This window comes from Balaenoptera ricei, chromosome 13, assembly GCF_028023285.1.
Source record: "Balaenoptera ricei isolate mBalRic1 chromosome 13, mBalRic1.hap2, whole genome shotgun sequence".
In the NCBI taxonomy this organism is placed as follows: domain Eukaryota; kingdom Metazoa; phylum Chordata; class Mammalia; order Artiodactyla; family Balaenopteridae; genus Balaenoptera; species Balaenoptera ricei.
The window spans coordinates 49,001,190-49,020,395 of NC_082651.1; the positions used below are offsets into that span (position 1 = coordinate 49,001,190).

Sequence of the window (19,206 nt, forward strand, 5' to 3'; positions counted from 1 at the left end):
CTGAAAATATTATAATATTGTAAATCCACTATACTTCAATTTAAAAAAGAAAGTTAAAAAAAATAATTTAACATTTCAAGTACAAAATTAGGTACTGGGAAAGATATGTACAAATAAGAGGCAGAAAAGCTTAAGCTTTATAAACTTTGTAGTAAATTTACCTCTGTATCTGGCACGTAGTAAACACTCCATAATTATTTGTGGACTAATTTTTGATTAATAAGTATTTAATTAAATTTAAAGTCAAGATGAGAAGGGCATGACTTTCCCAGTAGTGGTCTCTTGCAGTGTATTTAATATAATATCATTTAACAGTACCTTACCCTTAGTCTCAACCAGCTTTACTGCATGTCCTCTATTCTTGTGTGTGCTGTCCTAATCAAGTAAAAGACATGAAAATGAAATATAAAGCCAAGTGGCTTTTACTTTCTTGACTTATTTAGAATATGACCATTTCCCAGGGGTATAGGAACATATTTAACTGTATATATCCAACATTTAAACTAAATTGCAACACTAAAACTATCTAAAAGTTAAAAAATAAAAATATCTAGAGGATAGCCAATTGGGGGGGTGATATAGATACTAGATACTAGATGTCTTTTATCACACTGTAAAGATTCATGCATGAACTGTCTCAAACTGAGAGGTATGGAGTTACAGAAATATACTCTCTACTGCATTTTACTAAAAACTACATTCATATATATGAATAGTGAGACGGTCCACAGAAAGATTAAGAAATGAAAACCTTCATGGTACAGATATAATATCAACTCAAGAACTGTTAAGCCTTATTACCTTCTTGAAATTAATGACCCCAAATTCCCTATAACAGTTAAAAAATTAAGAGTAGAAATCACAGAATTAAGGAAGAATGAGAGAGAGAGAATATGTTCCAGAAATAATTTGTGGACCACAGATCTTATAGCCAACACTTACATCACTGTTAAACATAAAGTACTAACATTAGTAACTCACAAAAAAATTGATATTTTTTATGGGTAACTTTCTTTTTCATTGATTTATATGCCTATATACTTGTGCTATTATATAGTCTTAATGTTAACTAGAATAAGTCTTAGATATTCTTGACCATTTACTTTCACATATGAATTTTAAGATAAGCTTGTCAAGTTCCATGAAAAATCTTGATGGGATTTTGATTGGAATTCCACTGAATTTTACGGATTATTTGGGGTCAGAATTGATATCTTTATGATATATAGTCTTTTCAGCCATAAGCAGGTGTATATCTGTATTTTAATCAGGTGTTCATTTATGTCACTCAGTAATGGGTGGTAATTTCTTCTTAAATGCATTGTGTATCTTTTGCTTATTTTCAGTGAAGAATCACATACAAATTTTGCCAGAGACAAGAAGATAGGAAAAAAAGCTGCCTTAGCTTATTTATAAGGCTAGTATAACCTTGATACCAGTTGAGGGCTTGTTAGCAGTCAAGTGCAAGTAAAGTGATAGAATTTCTTAAGAACACAGATGCACTTATATAATACTATACAGCAACTATACCTCAATGAAAAAAAACATAAATGCAAAAGTATTAAATAAAATACTAGCAAACTGAATACGGGAGTATATATATTTTTAAATTACTGCTAATTTCTTCATTGAATATAAGGATCTGTTATGAAAGTATCATGCCACTCTTGGATTAAAAAAGAAAAACAATATGATTTTTTCAGTTGATGTACATTTAAGTTGCTTCCGATTTTTTATCGTTGTAAGTACTGCTGTCAGGAATTCCCTGGTGTTCCAGTGGTTAGGACTGCATGCTTTCACTGCCAAGGGCCTGGGTTCAATCCCTGGTTGGGGAACTGGGATTCCACATGCTGCATAGTGCAGCCAAAAAAAAAAAAGATAGTCTTAAAGAAAAAATAAGTATTGCTGTCATCACCAATCCTGGACATAAGATTGGTCACATCATTTCCTTAAGAAGATTTTACAAAAGTATATATATGCAAATTTAAATTCTGATCTATTATTAAAATATGGAATCATCAAACTTTTTCCATAAAGGACCAAATAGCAAATATTATAGGCTTGTGGCCCAAAAGGAAAAATTGAGGTTATTATTTAGGTACTTGAGAAAACAAATTTCCATAGATTTGTATTGATAAAATTAAAAATCTATTAATTGAGTACAGTTTTCATAATAAAGTTCTACAGATGTGAATAATGGAATTCTTTTGCGGGGGGATAACATTTCTCTTAATGAGGGTTGAAAGGTGGTTTTCCTTAACAACAAAATCTGTTGCAAATGTTCACTGTGAATACTGATCTGTGATGAGATTTTATGTATTTTCAACTTTGCAAATTTCTTTCCTTATAGATAAGTACTGCCAAATATTGATATCAATCCATGAGCGTATGGTTTAATTGCACATATTCACCGATCAGAAGGCATTTTTACAATTCTATTAGCTAAAGGCTAGACTGCCTTTTAACATGTTACTACATTGCAAATTAATTACTTCCTATTAAAGTTCCATAATTGCAACATTAAATAGACTTTGGAATATGGACATTACCTTTGCACTTGTATCAAGGTTGAAAAATGCTGCTGTGGGCTGAAATATATTGCTGGGAATTTGTATAGGAATGGAGATCTCACTTCTTTTTTTAACTTTTGACAGTGCAGGAAGTGTATAACACAGCCTATAACACAGCCTATTACTTGCAAGTCAAACAATGTTAGTTCTCACTGAAATGACTTTATCACAATATAAGTTTCACATATAAGTACTGTTTTGCTTATAATAGTTTCAGATTGAAACACTTTCAAGTCTTCAGCATAAGGTAATTCCCCAAAGCCATTCAGAGTTGAGTGGTTGAGCACAGTTCTTCCAACCATTTAAAAATGTAAACACCATTTTCTTTTAAAATTGAAGTACAGTTGATGTACAGTATTATATATACAGGTGTACAATATAGCAATTCACAATTTTTAAAGGTTATACTCCATTTATAGTTATAAAATATTTGCTATATGCCCTGTGTTATACAATATATCCTTGTAGCTTAATTTATACCTAATAGTTTGTACCTCTTAATCCCTTATGCCTATAATGCTCTTTCTTCCCTCTCCACTGGTTTGCTCCTTATATCTGTGAGTCTGCTTCTTTTCTGTTATATTCACTAGTTTGTTGTATTTTTTAGATTCCACATGTAAGTGATATCATACAGTACTTGTCTTTCTCTGTCTGACTTATTTCACTTAGCATAATGACAAAACAAAAAAACCTACTGAATGGGAGAAAATACTTGCAAATGATATGACTGATAAGGGGTCAATATCCAAAATATATAAATAGTTCATACAACTAAACATCAAAAAACAAACAACCTGATCAACAAAATGGGCAGAAGAACTGAATAGACATTTTTCCAAAGAGGAAATGCAGATGGCTAACAGGCACATGAAAAGATGCTTATCATCACTAATCATCAGGGAAATGCAAATCAAAACCATGAGATATCACCTCACACCTGTCAGAATGGTTGTCATCAAAGAGAACACAAATGACAAATGTTGGCGAGGATGTAGAAAAAAGGGAACCTTCATACACTGTTGGTAAGAATGTAGACTGGTGCAGCCACTGTGGAAAACAGTATGGAGGTTTCTCAAAAAACTAAAAGTAAAAAAAAAAAAAAAAAAAAAAAAAAACTAAAAGTAGAACTACCATATGACCCAGCAATTCCACGCCTGAGTGTATATGTGAAAAAACAAAAGCACTAATTCGAAGAGATACATGCACCCCAGTGTTCATAGCAACATTATTTACATTTGCCAAGATATGGAAGCAACCTAAGTGTCTATCAACATATGACTGGATAAAGAAGATTGTGGTATATATCAGGCGTCCCTGGTGGTCCAGTGGTTAAGAATCTGCCTGCCAATGCAGGGGACATGGGTTCGAGCCCTGGTCCGGGGAGATCCCACATGCTGCAGAGCAACTAAGCCCGTGCACCACAACTACTGAGATCTGCGCTCTAGAGCCCTCGAGCCACAACTACTGAAGCCCATGCTCCACAATAAGAGAAGCCACCGCAATGAGAAGCCGATGCACTGCAACGCAGAGTAGCCCCCGCTCGCTGCAACTAGAGAAAGCCCACGCGCAGCAGCGAAGACCCAACGCAGCCAAAAAAAAAAGATTGTGGTATACACACACACACACACACAATGGAATACTACTCAGCCATAAGTAAGAGTGAAATTTTGCCATTTGCAGCAACATGAATGGACCTGGAGGGCATTATGCTAGAAAAACACCATTCTTTACTCAAGGGCTGTACAAAAGGCAGGCTATATTTGGCCTATAGGCCATAGTTTACTGACCCCTGCTCTGTAAAGTCTGTATTCCCAGTAAATGTAATAAGTGCCTGTTTTCCCCCAAACTTTGCAACCAGTAAGTAAGAACTTTAAAAAATTTGTCCAGTTTGAAATTACATTTTTTCAACTTTGAACATTAGGACAGTGAAATACCTTTTCATGATTATAGGCCATTTATATTTCATCGTTGAAAACTTGTTGTTCATGTTCTTTTTTCATTTTTATTGCAATAAAATTCTCATTCCAACAGTCACCCTGTGTACCAAAAAGAGTTCAAAGTCCTTTTTTGTGGCTCTGTCTACTTCTTTAGAATTATTTTCCACTGCATTCTCCCACACATCCAACATTCCTTCCATATTGAAAGACCTGTCATTGCCTGATAGAACTGTGTTTTCTCAAGCTTCTCTACATATGTGTACCAGATATCATTCATTTTCTGTTGCCTTTTCTCCATTTTCCCTTCTACTATAACTCTTATTTATCCTTCAAGATGCAGATCAAGGATCATTTCCTCCTCTTTGGTTCTACACCATTCTTAACTCTGCCATAAAACCTATTACACTATGTTACTAACTGTTGTTTACAGTTGTCTTTCTCCCTACTGGGCTGAAAGCTTGTTGAGAAATGGTATTGTAATTGATCTCTCTTTTCACAACTTAATAGGCACTGATTATTTGTTGACTGAATGAGTTCAAGATAATAGTAGTGTTAATAATATTAACAAAGTAATATGTGCCAGACACATAAATATCAGAGACAAATTTGTGTAATAATATTCCTTATAAAATGCTTATCATAATGAACAATTGAATTTTGAAGAAGCTATCTCAGATAGTAAAATTTCATTAAAGAAAATAACCACTAAGATTTTTATTCCCTGACAAAACTAAGTATATCAAACATTGGATTTAAAAGCTTGTCTTTTTGCCTAAAGTCTTAAAATAATTTATTTAAATAATTGCCACTAGTTATAGCTATGATTTCCAATTCAAGAAAATTTGCTTGTACTAGAAAACTGAGAAAATTAAAATACAAAAAAGAATATTCATCAGCCATGTCTGTTTTGTAATCTATTTTTGTTACTGTTTTGAAAGAACAGTAAGTTCTTTCTTTCAAAATCTCCTTTGTAACTTGACTAAGATACATTTTGGATTAATCTTTTATTTTGCTTTATTTCCAAAGGACATCCATTACCTTGCACTAGATAAGGGCGAATTGGCACTAGCTGAAATGGCAAGAAAGAGAGCTAGTGACATTGATGCAGAATCAATAACCTCTGGAGTTGGTAAGATATAATGCTGTTTTTTTTAAAGTACTTTTTATTTTAATCAATACTTATTCAGTATCACTTCTATTTACATTTGTAGGGCATGGCTGGTTAATTTGAATTACTTTCTTTGTGAAGACAGTGTCTTTTTTTAGAAAAAACAAGAATTAAGCCTGGGTAAATAGTACAGTATGGATATTTAGCTTGGAATTGTGTTAATATGCAAATTAATAATCAGTAATTAATAACTACTTAGCAAAAAGTTAAAAAGTCATTGTTCTTTTCATAAGATTTTAAGGAAAACAGTTTATTATTATTAGTGCTATTATTAAAATTAACCAACACAGGAACTTATATAATCCTTTATTTTTATACATAGACGTGTCACATCTCAGAAGAATTCCTTCCTATATCAGACAAAGTACTTCACGTGAAATTTAGGTTTGATGGGTGATTTTTTTTTTAATTTAGAAGCCACTAGATTCATTTTACTGTGAGTCTTCCAAAGAAGATAAATCAAAAGCCTAAATTGAATCTAAAAGTCCATTCAAAAATTTATAATATAGAAAAATGATGTCTTTAAAAACTATAATATCAGCATGAGTTTCCTTTTTCTAAACTCAGTTTATCCTAATGTGACTAACTCTGAAAGTACTGATCTCTGGGCATCCCAATTTCTATTGTTCCTGGTATATCCTATTCCTAAATTAGGCAGAGGACCCTCAGAAATTGTAATAGAATTTATTTCTTCATGGAACTCCTATAAAACAGAGAGGTTTCAGTAAGGTTTCCAGTTGGTAAGTTGCTTGAAAATATTATAACATTGATTATCCATTGATGGATCATCTTGTGCTTTGTTTTTGTTTTTTTTTTTAATTTATTTATTTATTTTGGCTGTGTTGGGTCTTCGTTTCTGTGCGAGGGCTTTCTCTAGTTGCGGCAAGCGGGGGCCACTCTTCATCGCGGTGTGCGGGCCTCTCACTGTCATGGCCTCTCTTGTTGCGGAGCACAGGCTCCAGACGCGCAGGCTCAGTAGTTGTGGCTCACGGGCCTAGTTGCTCTGCGGCATGTGGGATCTTCCCAGACCAGGGCTCGAACCCGTGTTCCCTGCATTGGCAGGCAGATTCTCAACCACTGCGCCACCAGGGAAGCCCTTGTGCTTTGTTTTTGTAACATTGGCAGCCAAAAGGAGCAATTGTCAGCTTCTCTCTAACATCACCATCAGAGATCCCAGTCTTCCAGCTGGTACTGAAGGACTCAAAGCCATACTACCAGGGTAGCTCTAAAGCTGAATACCAAAGCTGACAGTTGTTTACCAGAAAGATGATTTTGTTCTCCCTCCCCCACCCTGAAAAAGTTCCAAACTGATCAAACCCAAAAGATGCATAGACCACTTTCAAATCTTCATTCCTAATGGATAAAGGATATTCAATATTAATATAATATTAGATAAGAGTAACTTCAGTTGACCTATCAATGTATATTGTTAACTTGCTAAGGATAGTGATGTGCATCCCAATAAAAACAATAATAGCTAATATTTACTGAATGTTTACTGTGGGCCATGCACTATTCTAAGTTAACCTACATTTACTAATTTAAGCCTCACCATAATTCTTTGAGGTAGGTACAGTTTATATTTGTGATAAGTCACTTATAACTAAATAATGAAACCATACCATATTAATAGGAATTGCGGTGTTACATCATGGGGATACAAACATCCTCCATCCCCATCCCTCTTGCCATTTAGGAAACACAGTAGGAGGTTAATTCATAGCAAATTTTATCAGAATTTTCCTTAGTTGTCATGTACCCTGCCTTTTCCACCAGGGTTTCAGATATAATGGAGGCAATTTTTGCATTTTAAAGCTATTTAAATTTACTAAGAGTGAAAGGAATATGAAGAGATTACCACGAAATTTCAGAAAAATGAAGAAACTCCACTATTCACCAAAATGCATCCTGTGCCCTGTGTATATTCTGATCAGGTTACCTAGGCCAGCTGATAATTCCTAGCCAAAGAGCTTGGTGTTCCCCCTTTGAGCCCTGCCTCATTTCTAGTAAAGACCTTTTTTTCACTGAAACCCTGTTACTCCCCATTTCTCAGCTGTTTTTTCAGGCCTTATCCTTTGGCTTTGATTACTATCTCTTGTCAAAGATCCATTTAATAACAACAGTAACTATCAAGAGGTGAACACCTTAGATAAGTGTTCTACTCCACTTTTGTTCCAGAAAACTAGGGTGGCTCCCACTTACATTTAGCAGACAGAAAAAAAGAATCAGCAAACTTTAAGATACAACATTTAAAATCATTGAGTCTGAGGAGCAAAAGGAAAAAAGATTAAGTGAAATGGTCCTAAAGGACTTATGGGACACTCTCAAGCATACCAACAACTATGGGAGTCTCAGAAGGATAAGTGAGAAAGAGACAGAGAGACTATTTGAAGAAATAATGACCGGAAACTTCCCAAATTTGAGGAAAGAGATGGATCTACAAATCCAGCCTCAGTGAACTCCAAATACAATCAACCAGGGGAGAGACCCATGCTAGGACAAATTATAATCAAACTATCAAAAGCTTTTCAGCTTGAAAAAAGCATCTTGAAAGCAGCAAGAGAAAAGCAACTTATCATATACAAGGTATCCTCAATAATATTATCAGCAAGCTTCTAGTAGAAGAAACCTTGGAGGCCTGAGGCAATAAAATGACATATTTAAAGTGCTGAAACAAAAAAGAATGTCAATGGAGAATTCTATATCCAGCAAAACTTTCCCTCAAAAATGAGGCAGAAATTTAGACATTCCTAGCTAAATAAAAGCTGAGGGAGTTCATTACCTTCCCTAAAAGTAATGCTAAAGGGAGTCCTACAGGTTGAAATGAAAGGATCCTAGATAGCAACTTGAACCCATATGAAGAATGTAAAGATCTCCAATAAAGATTAATACATGGACAAATATAAAAACAATTATTATTATAATATTTTACTACACTTTTTATTTTCAACAGGAATTAAAAGACAAATGCATAGAAAATAATTATAAATCTGTTAGTAGGTACACAGTATATAAAGATGTAATTTGTGACCTCAATAACATAAAGTTGGGGGACAGGAACACAACTTATAGGAGTAGAGTTTTGTATGCAATTTAAGTTAACTTGGTATCCATTCAAATCAGATTATTATAGTTTAGGATGTTATATGTAATCCCCATAGTAACTACAAAGAAAATAACTATAGAATATACACAATGGAAATTCAGACGTTTCACTACAAAATATCAACTAAACACAAAAGAAGGCAGTAATGGAGGAAATTAGGAGGAAAAAAGCTATAAGGGGGAAAAAGGCTTTAAGACATACAGAAATTAAATAACAAAATGGGAAAAGTCCTTCCCTATCAGTAGTTATTTTAAATATAATGGAATAAACTCTCCAGTCAAGTCTGCACAGAGCAAAGAGGTTGTAGATAGGACTTGACCAGTGAGTTTATGTGGATGAGGATAAGTGAAAGACACCCATCTCAAAAGAGCTAAAGTAAAAATAGGAATGTCATTGGGATCATGGGATATATGCTAGTACCAAAGGATAGGAATACAGGTGTACCTGAGACATAGCTGGAACCAGAAACTTAAAAGCTGTTTGGACTTTCTTCAATATTTTCTTTCTCCAAAGACCATTTTCATCTTTTCAAGTTTTTAAGGCAGTAAGCAAGTTTGCCAGTAGGACTCAAACTTTGCATCCTTTAGTTGAGGCATGCAGAGGGAAAAATGATTCTCATTCTTGTTCCAGAATTTCCAGAGAAGGACTTTGATTCAGCTGGTTTCCTTACCCAAGTTGTTCCCATCAACTATGGCCAGAGGGCTGGGTCACATAGCTTCAAGAAAAAGGCTCCCACAATTGGATATGATATGGGGGTCAGTTTTTAGGACAAGGGTATTAGGCAGATAATCCTATAGACATCTACTTCAGAGGTAAAGGAAAGAACCAAACATGACTCCATCCTGCAGGCCAGCAAGATCACCTTTAAAAGAAAGAAAATAGGTGTACTTTCAGGTATTCTGATTCAAGGCTCTTAGAAGACAAGCTGTCCCACAATCATTTGAATATCTAAGACAAGGGAAGGATCAGCACCGTATATCAGGATTTGAGCTGAAGAGACTTCCGAGGAAAGAAATAAGGAATGAGAAATAAAGGATACAGAACCTTGGGGAAACAAACACATAGAGCTGTTCCACTACCCATTCACTCACTCCTCAAACCATGCCTATCTGGCTGCTATCAAATTATTCCACCAAAACAGTTTTCACAATGTTACAGTGACTCCCCTCTCCCTACCCCACCATGACAGTAAATTGAGTAGGCATTTTTAAGTCCTCAACTTACATAACCTTTACAACAGTAGTTAAATATTATTCACTACTCCCTCCATGTCGAAATTGTCTTCTCGTGATTTCTCTGACATCATTCTTGCATGATTTTCTTCCTAACATTTTTCCAGCCATTCCTTCTCAGTTTCCTTTATTGCTTTGTCTTTATCAGACTTCTGTAAATTAACCAAATGCAGCAATCTGGGGAGGGTTTCAAGAAAAACAACTGAATTTCATGTAAGAACAGAAAGTTCTATAGTGTTGTTGGGGTTCTTTTAATATTTATTTATTTATTTATTTTGGCTGCACTGGGTCTTAGTTGCAGCATGTGGGATCTTGCTGCGGCCTGTTTAGTTGTGGCAGGTGGACTTCTTAGTTGTGGCATGGGAACTCCTAGTTGCGGCATGCATGTGGGATCTAGTTCTCCGACCAGGGATTGAACCCAGGCCCCCTGCGTTGGGAGCGTGGAGTCTTACATACTGGACTACCGGGGAAGTTCTTCGTAGTGTTTTAACTTGCCCTTTTCCCATCTGCCCCACCACCCAGCTCCACAGTAGCCTTGAAAACCACAGCCCATAATCCTGGTGAAAATCAACAGCTCCAGGAGCCAGCAGAGAGTAAAGAACAGGATTGGAGGTCCTTCAAAGTCCCAATCCCAGATAACTATCATTATTTGACTCATGGTTCCTTGGAAGACCTCTTGTGTAAACCTGTCTTTATTTGACCTGACTGGAAGCTCACTCTTTGTGAAAAAGCCTTTTCCCCAGGGTGCTTTGTGGAAAACTATTACAGGCAGTTGTTTAAGATTTTGGCTGCCTGAGAAGGTAAATAACTGCTGGAGCAAACAATAAGCCAACCAAAAAGCTAAAAAGGAAATTCTGGAGAATAAGCTGTCCATAGGAGATTTGAAAAGCTCGAAAATCTTTCTGGGACTGTGTATACTACTGTGTGCATGCCCAGGACTGTGTGCATTCTTAGGAAATATCTGAGATGGTCACCTAAATTCTCACCTCTGGCTGATCTGGAGGCTCTATGCATGCAAGCAGTGGAGGCTAAAGCTGAGTTGTAAAATGCCTAGCTGAGCATTCAAGGGGTTCCCTGACACACATACAGAACCCCCACCCAAAAAGATTCCAAGATATACTGGTTCTAGGATTAAAAATCTTTATCCAATCTGTAGATGACTGTTTAGGTAACTGAAAAGAGATTTCAGTGGCTGCACACAACAAGGAATATAGACTTTACAGAATGAGTTCAAAAGTTACCAAACAAGCAACAAATAGCAACAACAAACCTTGGAGAAGAGTGATTTACAGAGTTGCCACATTATATTTAAATACATTAAATAATACATTTAACATTTACACATTTATTAAATATTTATAATATTTAAACATATTACTTAAATGCAGTTTTTCATCAAAATTTTGTTTTTTTAATTAAATTTAATTTTTATTTTATATTGGAGTATAGTTGATTTACAATGTTGTGTTAGTTTCAGGTGTACAGGAAAGTGATTCAATTATAAACATACATATATCCATTCTTTTTCAAATTCTTTTCCCATATAGGTTATTACAGAATATTGAGTAGAGTTCCCTGTGCTATACAGTACATCCTTGTTGATTACATATTTTATATATAGTGGTGTATATATTAACCCCAAATGCACAAGGTTTCTGTGTATTAATTTTGTATCCTGAAACTTTACCGAATTTATTGATGAGCTCTAGTAGTTTTCTGGTAACATATTAGGACTTTCTATGTGTACTATCATGTTATCTGCAAAGAGTGGCAGTCTTATTCTTTTTTTCCAATTTGGATTCCTTTTGTTTCTTTTTCTTCTCTGATTGCTGTGTCTAGGACTTCCAAAACTATGTTGAATAAAAGTGGTCAGAGTGGATATCTTTGTCTTGTTCCTGTTTCAGTTTTTCACCATGGAGAATGATGTTAGCTGTGGGTTTTTCATATATGGCTTTTTTTATGTTGAGGTAAGTTCCCTCTATGCCCACTTTCCGGAGAGTTTTTATCATAAATCGTTGTTGAATTTTATCAAAAGCTTTTTCTGCATACGGATTTTATTCTTCAATTTGTTAATGTGGTGTATCATATTTATTGATTTACAGATATTGAAGAATCCTTGCATCCCTGGGATAAATCCCACTTGATCATGGTGTATGATCCTTTTAATGTATTCAGTTAGGATTTGGTTTGTTAGTATTTTGTTGAGGATTTTTGCATCTATGTTCATCAGTGATATTGGCCTGTAATTTTCTTTTTTTGTGGTATCTTTGGTTTCAGTATCAGGGTGGCAGTGGCCTCATAGAATGAGTTTGGGAGTGTTCCTTCCTCTGCAATGTTAACTCTTCTTTAAATGTTTGATAGAATTTGCCTGAGAAGCCATCTGATCCTGGACTTTTGTTTGTTGGAAGTTTTTAAATCACAGTTTCAATTTCAGTACTTGTAATTGGTTTGTTCATATTTTCTATTTCCTCCTGGTTCAGTCTTGGAAGGTTGTACCTTTCTAAGAATTTGTCCATTTCTTCTAGGTTGTCCATTATGTTGATGTATAGTTGCTTGTAGTCTCTTATGGTCCTTTGTATTTCTGTGGTGTCTGTTGTAACTTCTTTTTCATTTCTGATTTTATTGATTTGAGCCCTCCCTTTTTTTCTTCATGAGTCAATTTTGTTTATCTCTTTGAAGAACCAGCTTTTTAGTTTCACTGATCTTTTCTATTGTTTTTTTCTTCTCTATTTCATTTATTTCTGCTCTGATCTTTAATGATTTCTTTCCTTCTACTAACTTTGTGTTTTGTTTGTTCTTCTTTCTCTAGTTACTTTAGGTGTAAGGTTAGGTTATTTATTGGGGATTTTTCTTCTTTCCTGATGTAAGATTGTATTGCTATAAACTTCCCTCTTAGAACTGTTTTTGCTGCATCCCATAGTTTTGGATTGTCATGTTTTCATTGTCATTTGTCTCTAGGTATTTTTTAGTTTCCTCTTTGATTTATTCAGTGATCCATTGGTTGTTTAGTAACATATTGTTTGACCTCCATGTGCTTGTGTTGTTTTCTTTGTTGCTTGTAGTTGATTTCTAATCACATAGTGCTGTGGTTGGAAAAGATGCTTGATGTGATTTCAATTTACTTAAATTTACCGAGGCTCACTTTGTGGCTCAGCATGTGATCTATCCTGGAGAATGTTCCATTTGCACTTAAGAAGAATGTGTATTCTGTTGCTTTTGGATGGAATGTTCTATAAATATCAATTAAGTCCATCTGATCTAATATGTTCCCTGTTGATTTTCTGTCTGGAAGAGCTGTCCATTGATGTCAGTGGGTGTTAAAGTACTCTACTATTATTGTGTTACTGTTGATTTCTCCTTTCATGGATGTTAGCATTTGCCTTATGTATTGAGGTGCTCCTATTTTGGGTGCATATATATTTACAATTGTTATATTTGCTTCTTGTATTGATCTCTTGATCATTTTGTAGTGTCCTTCCTTGTCCCTTGTAACAGTCTTTATTTTAAAGTCTATTTTGTCTGATATGAGTATTGCTACTCCTGATTTCTTTTGATTTACATTTGCATGGAGTATCTTTTTCCATCCCCTCACTTTCAATCTGTATGTGTCCCTAGATCTGAAGTGGGTCTCTTTTAGACAGCATATATACGGGTCTTGTTTTTGTATCCATTCAGCAAGCCTGTGTCTCTTGGTTGGAGCATTTGATCCATTTATATTTTAGGTAATTATCCATATGTATGTTCTTATTGCCATTTTGTTAATTTTGGATTTGTTTTTGTAGGTCTTTTTTCTTTGCTTCCTCTTTTGTTCTCTTCTCTTGGGATTTGATGACTATTTCTAGTATTGTGTTTGGACTGCTTTTTCTTTTTTGTGTTTGTATCTGTTGTAGATTTTTGGTGTGCAGTTCCCATGAAGTTTTGATACCGCAGTCTACATATATACAAGATTATTTCAAGTTGCTGCTCTCTTAATTTCAAAGGCATTTCCAATATCCTGCATTTGTACTGTCCTCTTCTCACGATTGCTGGTTTTGATATCATATTTGTGTGTGGAGTCTTTCCTACCTTTAGCTTTCCCATTCGTAATTTTCTTGTTTCTGATTGTGGCCTTTTCTTTTCCACCTAGAAAAGTTCCTTTAGCATTTGTTGTAAGGCTGGTTTGGTGATGCTGAATTCTCTTAGCTCTTGCTTGTCTATGAAGCTTTTAATTTCTGTCAAATCTGAATGAAAGCCTCACTGGGTAAAGTATTCTCGGTTGCAGGTTTTTCCTTTTCATCACTTTAAATATATGGTGCCACTCCCTTCTGGCCTACTGAGTTCCCACTGAAAAATCAGCTGATATCCTAATGGGGATTCTGTTGTATGTTGTTTGTTGCTTCTGCCTTGTTGCTTTTAATATTTTCTCTTTGTCTTTAATATTTTTTAGTTTGATTAATATGTCTTAGAATGTTCCTCCTTGAGTTTATCTTGCCTGGGACTCTGCACTTCCTGGACTTGAGTGAGTCTTTCCTTTCCCACGTTAGGGGAGTTTTCAGCTGTAAGCTCTTCAAATATTTTCTCAGGCCCTTCCCCTCTGTCTTCTCCTTCTGGGACGCCTGTAATGCAAATGTTGGTGTGTTTAATGTTATCCCAGAGGTCTCTGAGACTGTCCTCATCTTTTTTTTCATTCCTTTTTCTTTATTCTGTTCTGCAGCAGTGATTTCCACCACTCTGTCTTCCAACTCACTTATTCGTTTTTCTGCCTCGTTTATTCTGCTGTTGATTCCCTGTAGTATATTTTTCATTTCGGTTATTATATTGTTCATCTCTGTTTGTTAAGTCTTCTAGCTCTTTGTTAAACATATCTTGTATCTTCTTGGTTTGTACCTCCATTCTTTTTCCGAGATCTTGGATCATGTTTACTATCATTACTTGGAATTCTTTTTCAGGTAGACTGCCTATCTCCACTTCACTTAATTGTTCTTCTGGGATTTTATCTAGTTCCTTTGTCTGGACCATAGACATTTGTCTGGACAATGTCTCTGTCGTTTCATTTTGTCTAACTTTCTGTGTTTGTGGTTTCCTTTCCACTGGCTGCAGAGTTGTAGTTCCTATTGCTTCTGGTGTTTGCCTCCTGTTGGGTGAGGTTGGTTCAGGGGCTTGTGCAGGCTTCCTAGTGGGAGGGACCGATGCCTGCCCACTGGTAGGGGGAGCTGGGTCTTGTCCCTCTGGTGGTCATGGTCATGTCACGGGGTGTGTTTAGAGGTGGCTGTGAGCTCAGTACAACTTAGGCAGCCTGTCTGCTGATGGGTGGGGCTGTGTTCCCACCCTGCTGGTTGTTTGGCCTGAGGTGTCCCAGCACCGGAGCTGCAGGCTGTTGGGTGGGGCCAGGTCTTGGTGCCAAAATGGCGACCTCCAGGAGCGCTCACACCCATCAGTATTTCCTGGGACCTCCGTCACCAGTGTTCTTGCCCCCACAGTGAGCCACAGCTGACCCCTGCTTCCCCAGGACACTCTCCAAGACCTGCAGGTGAGTTTAGCCCTGGCTCCTGCTTTGTGTGGGTCCCAGTGCATGTGAAACCTTGTGTGCGCCTTCCAAGAGTGGAGTCTCTGTTTCCCCCAGTCCTGCGGAGCTCCTGCATTCAAGGCCCGCTGGCCTTCAAAGCCAAATGCTCTAGCCTAAATGGGGATGTGGCTCAGAACTCACTCCTGTGGGAGAACCTCTGTGATATATTTTCCAGTTTGTGGGTCGCCCACTCGGTGGGTATGGGATTTGATTATATCATGAAAGTGCCCCTCCTACCATCTGGTTGTGGTTTCTTCTTTGTCTTTGGATGTAAAATATCTTTTTTGGTAGGTTCCAATCTTTTTTGTCGGTGGTTGTTTAGCAGTTAGTTGTGATTTTGGTGTTTTCATGAGGGGGTGAGCTCAACTTCTTCTACTTTGCCATCTTGTCCACAATCAAGGGGCTGCTTTTAGTTTGGATGCTTTATGCCTCTTTCCTCAGCATGTGCTGGCTGTTATCCCCTTGAAATAGGGGTGTACAGGTGTGGCGGCCTGTGCATGCTCCCAGGATGGCAGGTACAGCAACCTGCACCTGTGCCCACATCTCTTAGTGGAGGCGGCTGCCTGCGCACTCCCACAACAGCAGGAGCAGTGATTGGCGCCTGTTCTCATGTCTCTTGGTGGTGGCAGCTCACACACTCCCAGGACAGTGAGGGCAGTGACTAGCGTCTTCTTGTGGGTCTCATAGCAGCAGCAGTGGTCCATGCACTCATGGGACAGTGGGGGTAGTGATTGGCACCTACTTGCAGGACTCTTAGTGGTGGCAGCAGCATATGCCCATCTCTGGAACCCAGGATGGCACTGATGGCTCGCACCCACCCCCGGAGCTCATGTAGATGGTGTCCTGTTGCCTGAGAGTGCACACAGAGAAAGAGGCTCCTATGGAGGTCCCACTCCCACCCCTCTCCCTCGCACCCCCAATGGAGCCTTGCCTCTGTGGCGGGCCCTAGCTTCTTCTGAATGTACCCTTAGTTGCCACACTCCAGCCTCTTCAGGCTGTGTCCATACAGCCAACTGTGGTCCTCTCCCAGGTCTGAGCTCCAAAGCCTGAGCTTCAGCACCCAGCCCCTGCCTGCACCAATGGTTGAGCGTCTGAGGCTGAGGAGCACAGGGTGGCAGTACCAACCATTTCTGCATGTCATTCTTCATTTTGCCTACTGCAGACTGGTTGCTGCGCTCTCCTCTGAGGCTCCAAAGCCACTCCTCCATCCAGGCTGATCTCCCCACCAGTGAGGGGACTTCCCAGGGTGCAGGAACCTGTCCTCCTTCACAGCTCCATCCCTGGGGCACAGGTCCTGTCCCGATTCCTTTCGCTCTTTTTCTTTTTTCTTTTGTCCTACCCAGTTACGTGGAGGTTTTCTTGCCCTTTTGGAAGTTTGAGGTCTTCTGCCAGCGTTCAGTAGATGTTCTGTACAAATCATTCCACTTGTAGATGTATTTTTTATGTATTTGTCGGAGGCAGTAAGCTCCACTTCCTGCTCCTCTGCCATCTTGATCCCCCCCTTAACACAATTTTGAACAAAAAATTGTAAGACATTTAATGAAATAAAGTATGACCCATAAACAGTAAAAAAAAAAAAAAAAAAGCAATCAGTAGAAACAGACTCTGAGGAAGCCCAGATGTTGGACTTAATAAACAGAGACTAAATTGAATCCATAGCACTTGGTATAGACCTTTGCACAATAAGTAACTCAATAAGTATTTGTTGAATGAATGAATACAGGAGTGCATGAGGAAAGAGTTATAATACAAAATTAAAATGGGAAAAAAAAGGAAAAGTAGAAAATTTAAGAAGTCAGTGAGCAGACGGTTTTTCAGGGGAAAAAAGCCTTTTAAGCATAGATAATTTGTATATCCCTGTACCAATCCACACTGTCTTTCGTCACAAAATTTGTGTAAGAAATACCTAATAGATATCTTCCCCTGCCTTGTTTTTCTTCAAAATTTCCTTAGCTGTTCATGTGCTATGTTCTGCCATATGAACTTCACTGAGAATTACCTTGTCAAGTTTCATGAAAACTTCACAGGTATTTTAAGTGAAATTGCATTAAGCTAACATTGTCATCCTTACAGTATTGAATATTCCTGTCATGAATGTGGCATACTCTCCTTTTATCAGGTCTTTGACTGTCTTTAATGATGTTCATTAATTTCTCATAATTGTCCTGCACATCTTTTATTTATATTTATTCCTATGACCTTATTTTCTGTTGATATTATGTTTCTTTTTTATTGATTTTCAACTTTAATGAGATATAATTGACATACAACATTGTGTAAATTAAGATGCACAATGTGTTTTTGATACACTTATATATTGCAATATGATTACCACCATAGTGTTGGCTAACACCTCCATCACATCAGATAATTACCATTTCTTTTTTGGTGTGAGAATAAACTCTACTCTCTTAGTGATTTTTAATAAAGCGATACAGTACTGTTAACTATAATCACAATGTTGTGCGTTAGGTACCCAGAACTTATTCATCTTATAACTGGAAATGTGTACCTTTTGACCAACATCTCCCCAATTCCCTTACCCCTCAGCCCCTGGTAACCACCATTGTATTCTATTTCTACGAGATCAGCTTTTTAAGATCCACATATAAGTGGTATTAAGTACTATCTGTCTTCCTCTGTCTCACTTATTTCATTTAACATAATGCTTTCAAGGTCCATCCAAATGCCACAAATGGCAGGATTTCCTTCTCCTCATGGTTGAAGAATATTCCATTGTATGTAGTTATATACACACACAGCCTCTTCTTTATCCACTCATCCGTTGAGGGACATTTAGGTTGTTTCTGTGTCTTGGTTATTGTGAATAATGCTGCAGTAAACAAGGGAGTGCAGATATCTTTTCAATATCCATTTAATTGCCTTTGTATATATACCCAGATGTGGAATTTCTGGATTGTATGGTAGTCCTATTTGTAATTTTTTGAGGAACTTCCATACTGTTTTCCATATTGCCTGTACCAGTGTACATTCTCACCAACAGTGCACAAGGGTTCTCGTTTCTCCATGTCATCACCAACACTTATTATCTCTTCTCTTTTTGATGATAGCCATTCTAAAAAGTGCAAGATGATAACTCATTGTGGGTTTGATTTGCATTTTCCCTGGTTAAAAGTAGTGTTGAGCACCTTTTCGTGAACATGTTGGCCATTTGTATGTCTCTCTAGGAAAAATGCCTATTCAGGTCTTCTGCCGATATTTTCAATTGTTTTTACTGTTTCTTTTGCTGCACAGAAGCTTTTAAGTTTGATGTAGTTCCACTTATTTATCTTTGTCGCTCGTGCTTTTGCTGTCATTTCAAAAATAATGATTGCCAAGACCAGTGTCACAGAGCTTTTTCCCTATAGTTTTCTTCTAGGAGCTTTATGTTTGCAGTTCTTATGTTTAAGTCTAATCCATTTTGAGTCAATTTTTGTGAGTGGTGTAAGATAAGGGTGCAATTTCACTTCTCTGCATGCAGTTATCCAGTTTTCCCACTAACATTTATTGAAGAGACTATCCTTTCCCTGTTGAGTATTCTTGACTCCCTTGTCAGATATTAGCTGATGTATCTATCTATTCTATTCCATTGATCTACATGTCTATTTTTATGCCAGTACCATACTGTTTTGATTACTATAGCTTTAT

At 37.0% G+C, this 19,206-nt stretch overlaps 1 protein-coding gene across 9 annotated transcripts in view; it reads left to right on the forward strand.

Annotated features, from left to right (window-relative positions):
- WDPCP (WD repeat containing planar cell polarity effector) overlaps nt 1-19,206 on the forward strand; it is a 418,665-nt gene that overhangs the window by 255,562 nt on the left and 143,897 nt on the right. For 4 of the 9 annotated variants that reach the window (XM_059943231.1, XM_059943234.1, XM_059943230.1 and 1 more), the window contains one exon: nt 5,534-5,636. The exons of 2 other annotated variants lie outside the window; for them this stretch is intronic. In XM_059943231.1, the coding sequence (XP_059799214.1) occupies nt 5,534-5,636 (103 nt within the window). Of the gene's footprint in view, nt 1-5,533; nt 5,637-5,997; nt 6,066-11,852; nt 11,891-19,206 lie in introns of those variants that run through there. 3 more of the 9 variants (XM_059943235.1, XM_059943233.1, XR_009506547.1) reach the window with 3 other exon arrangements.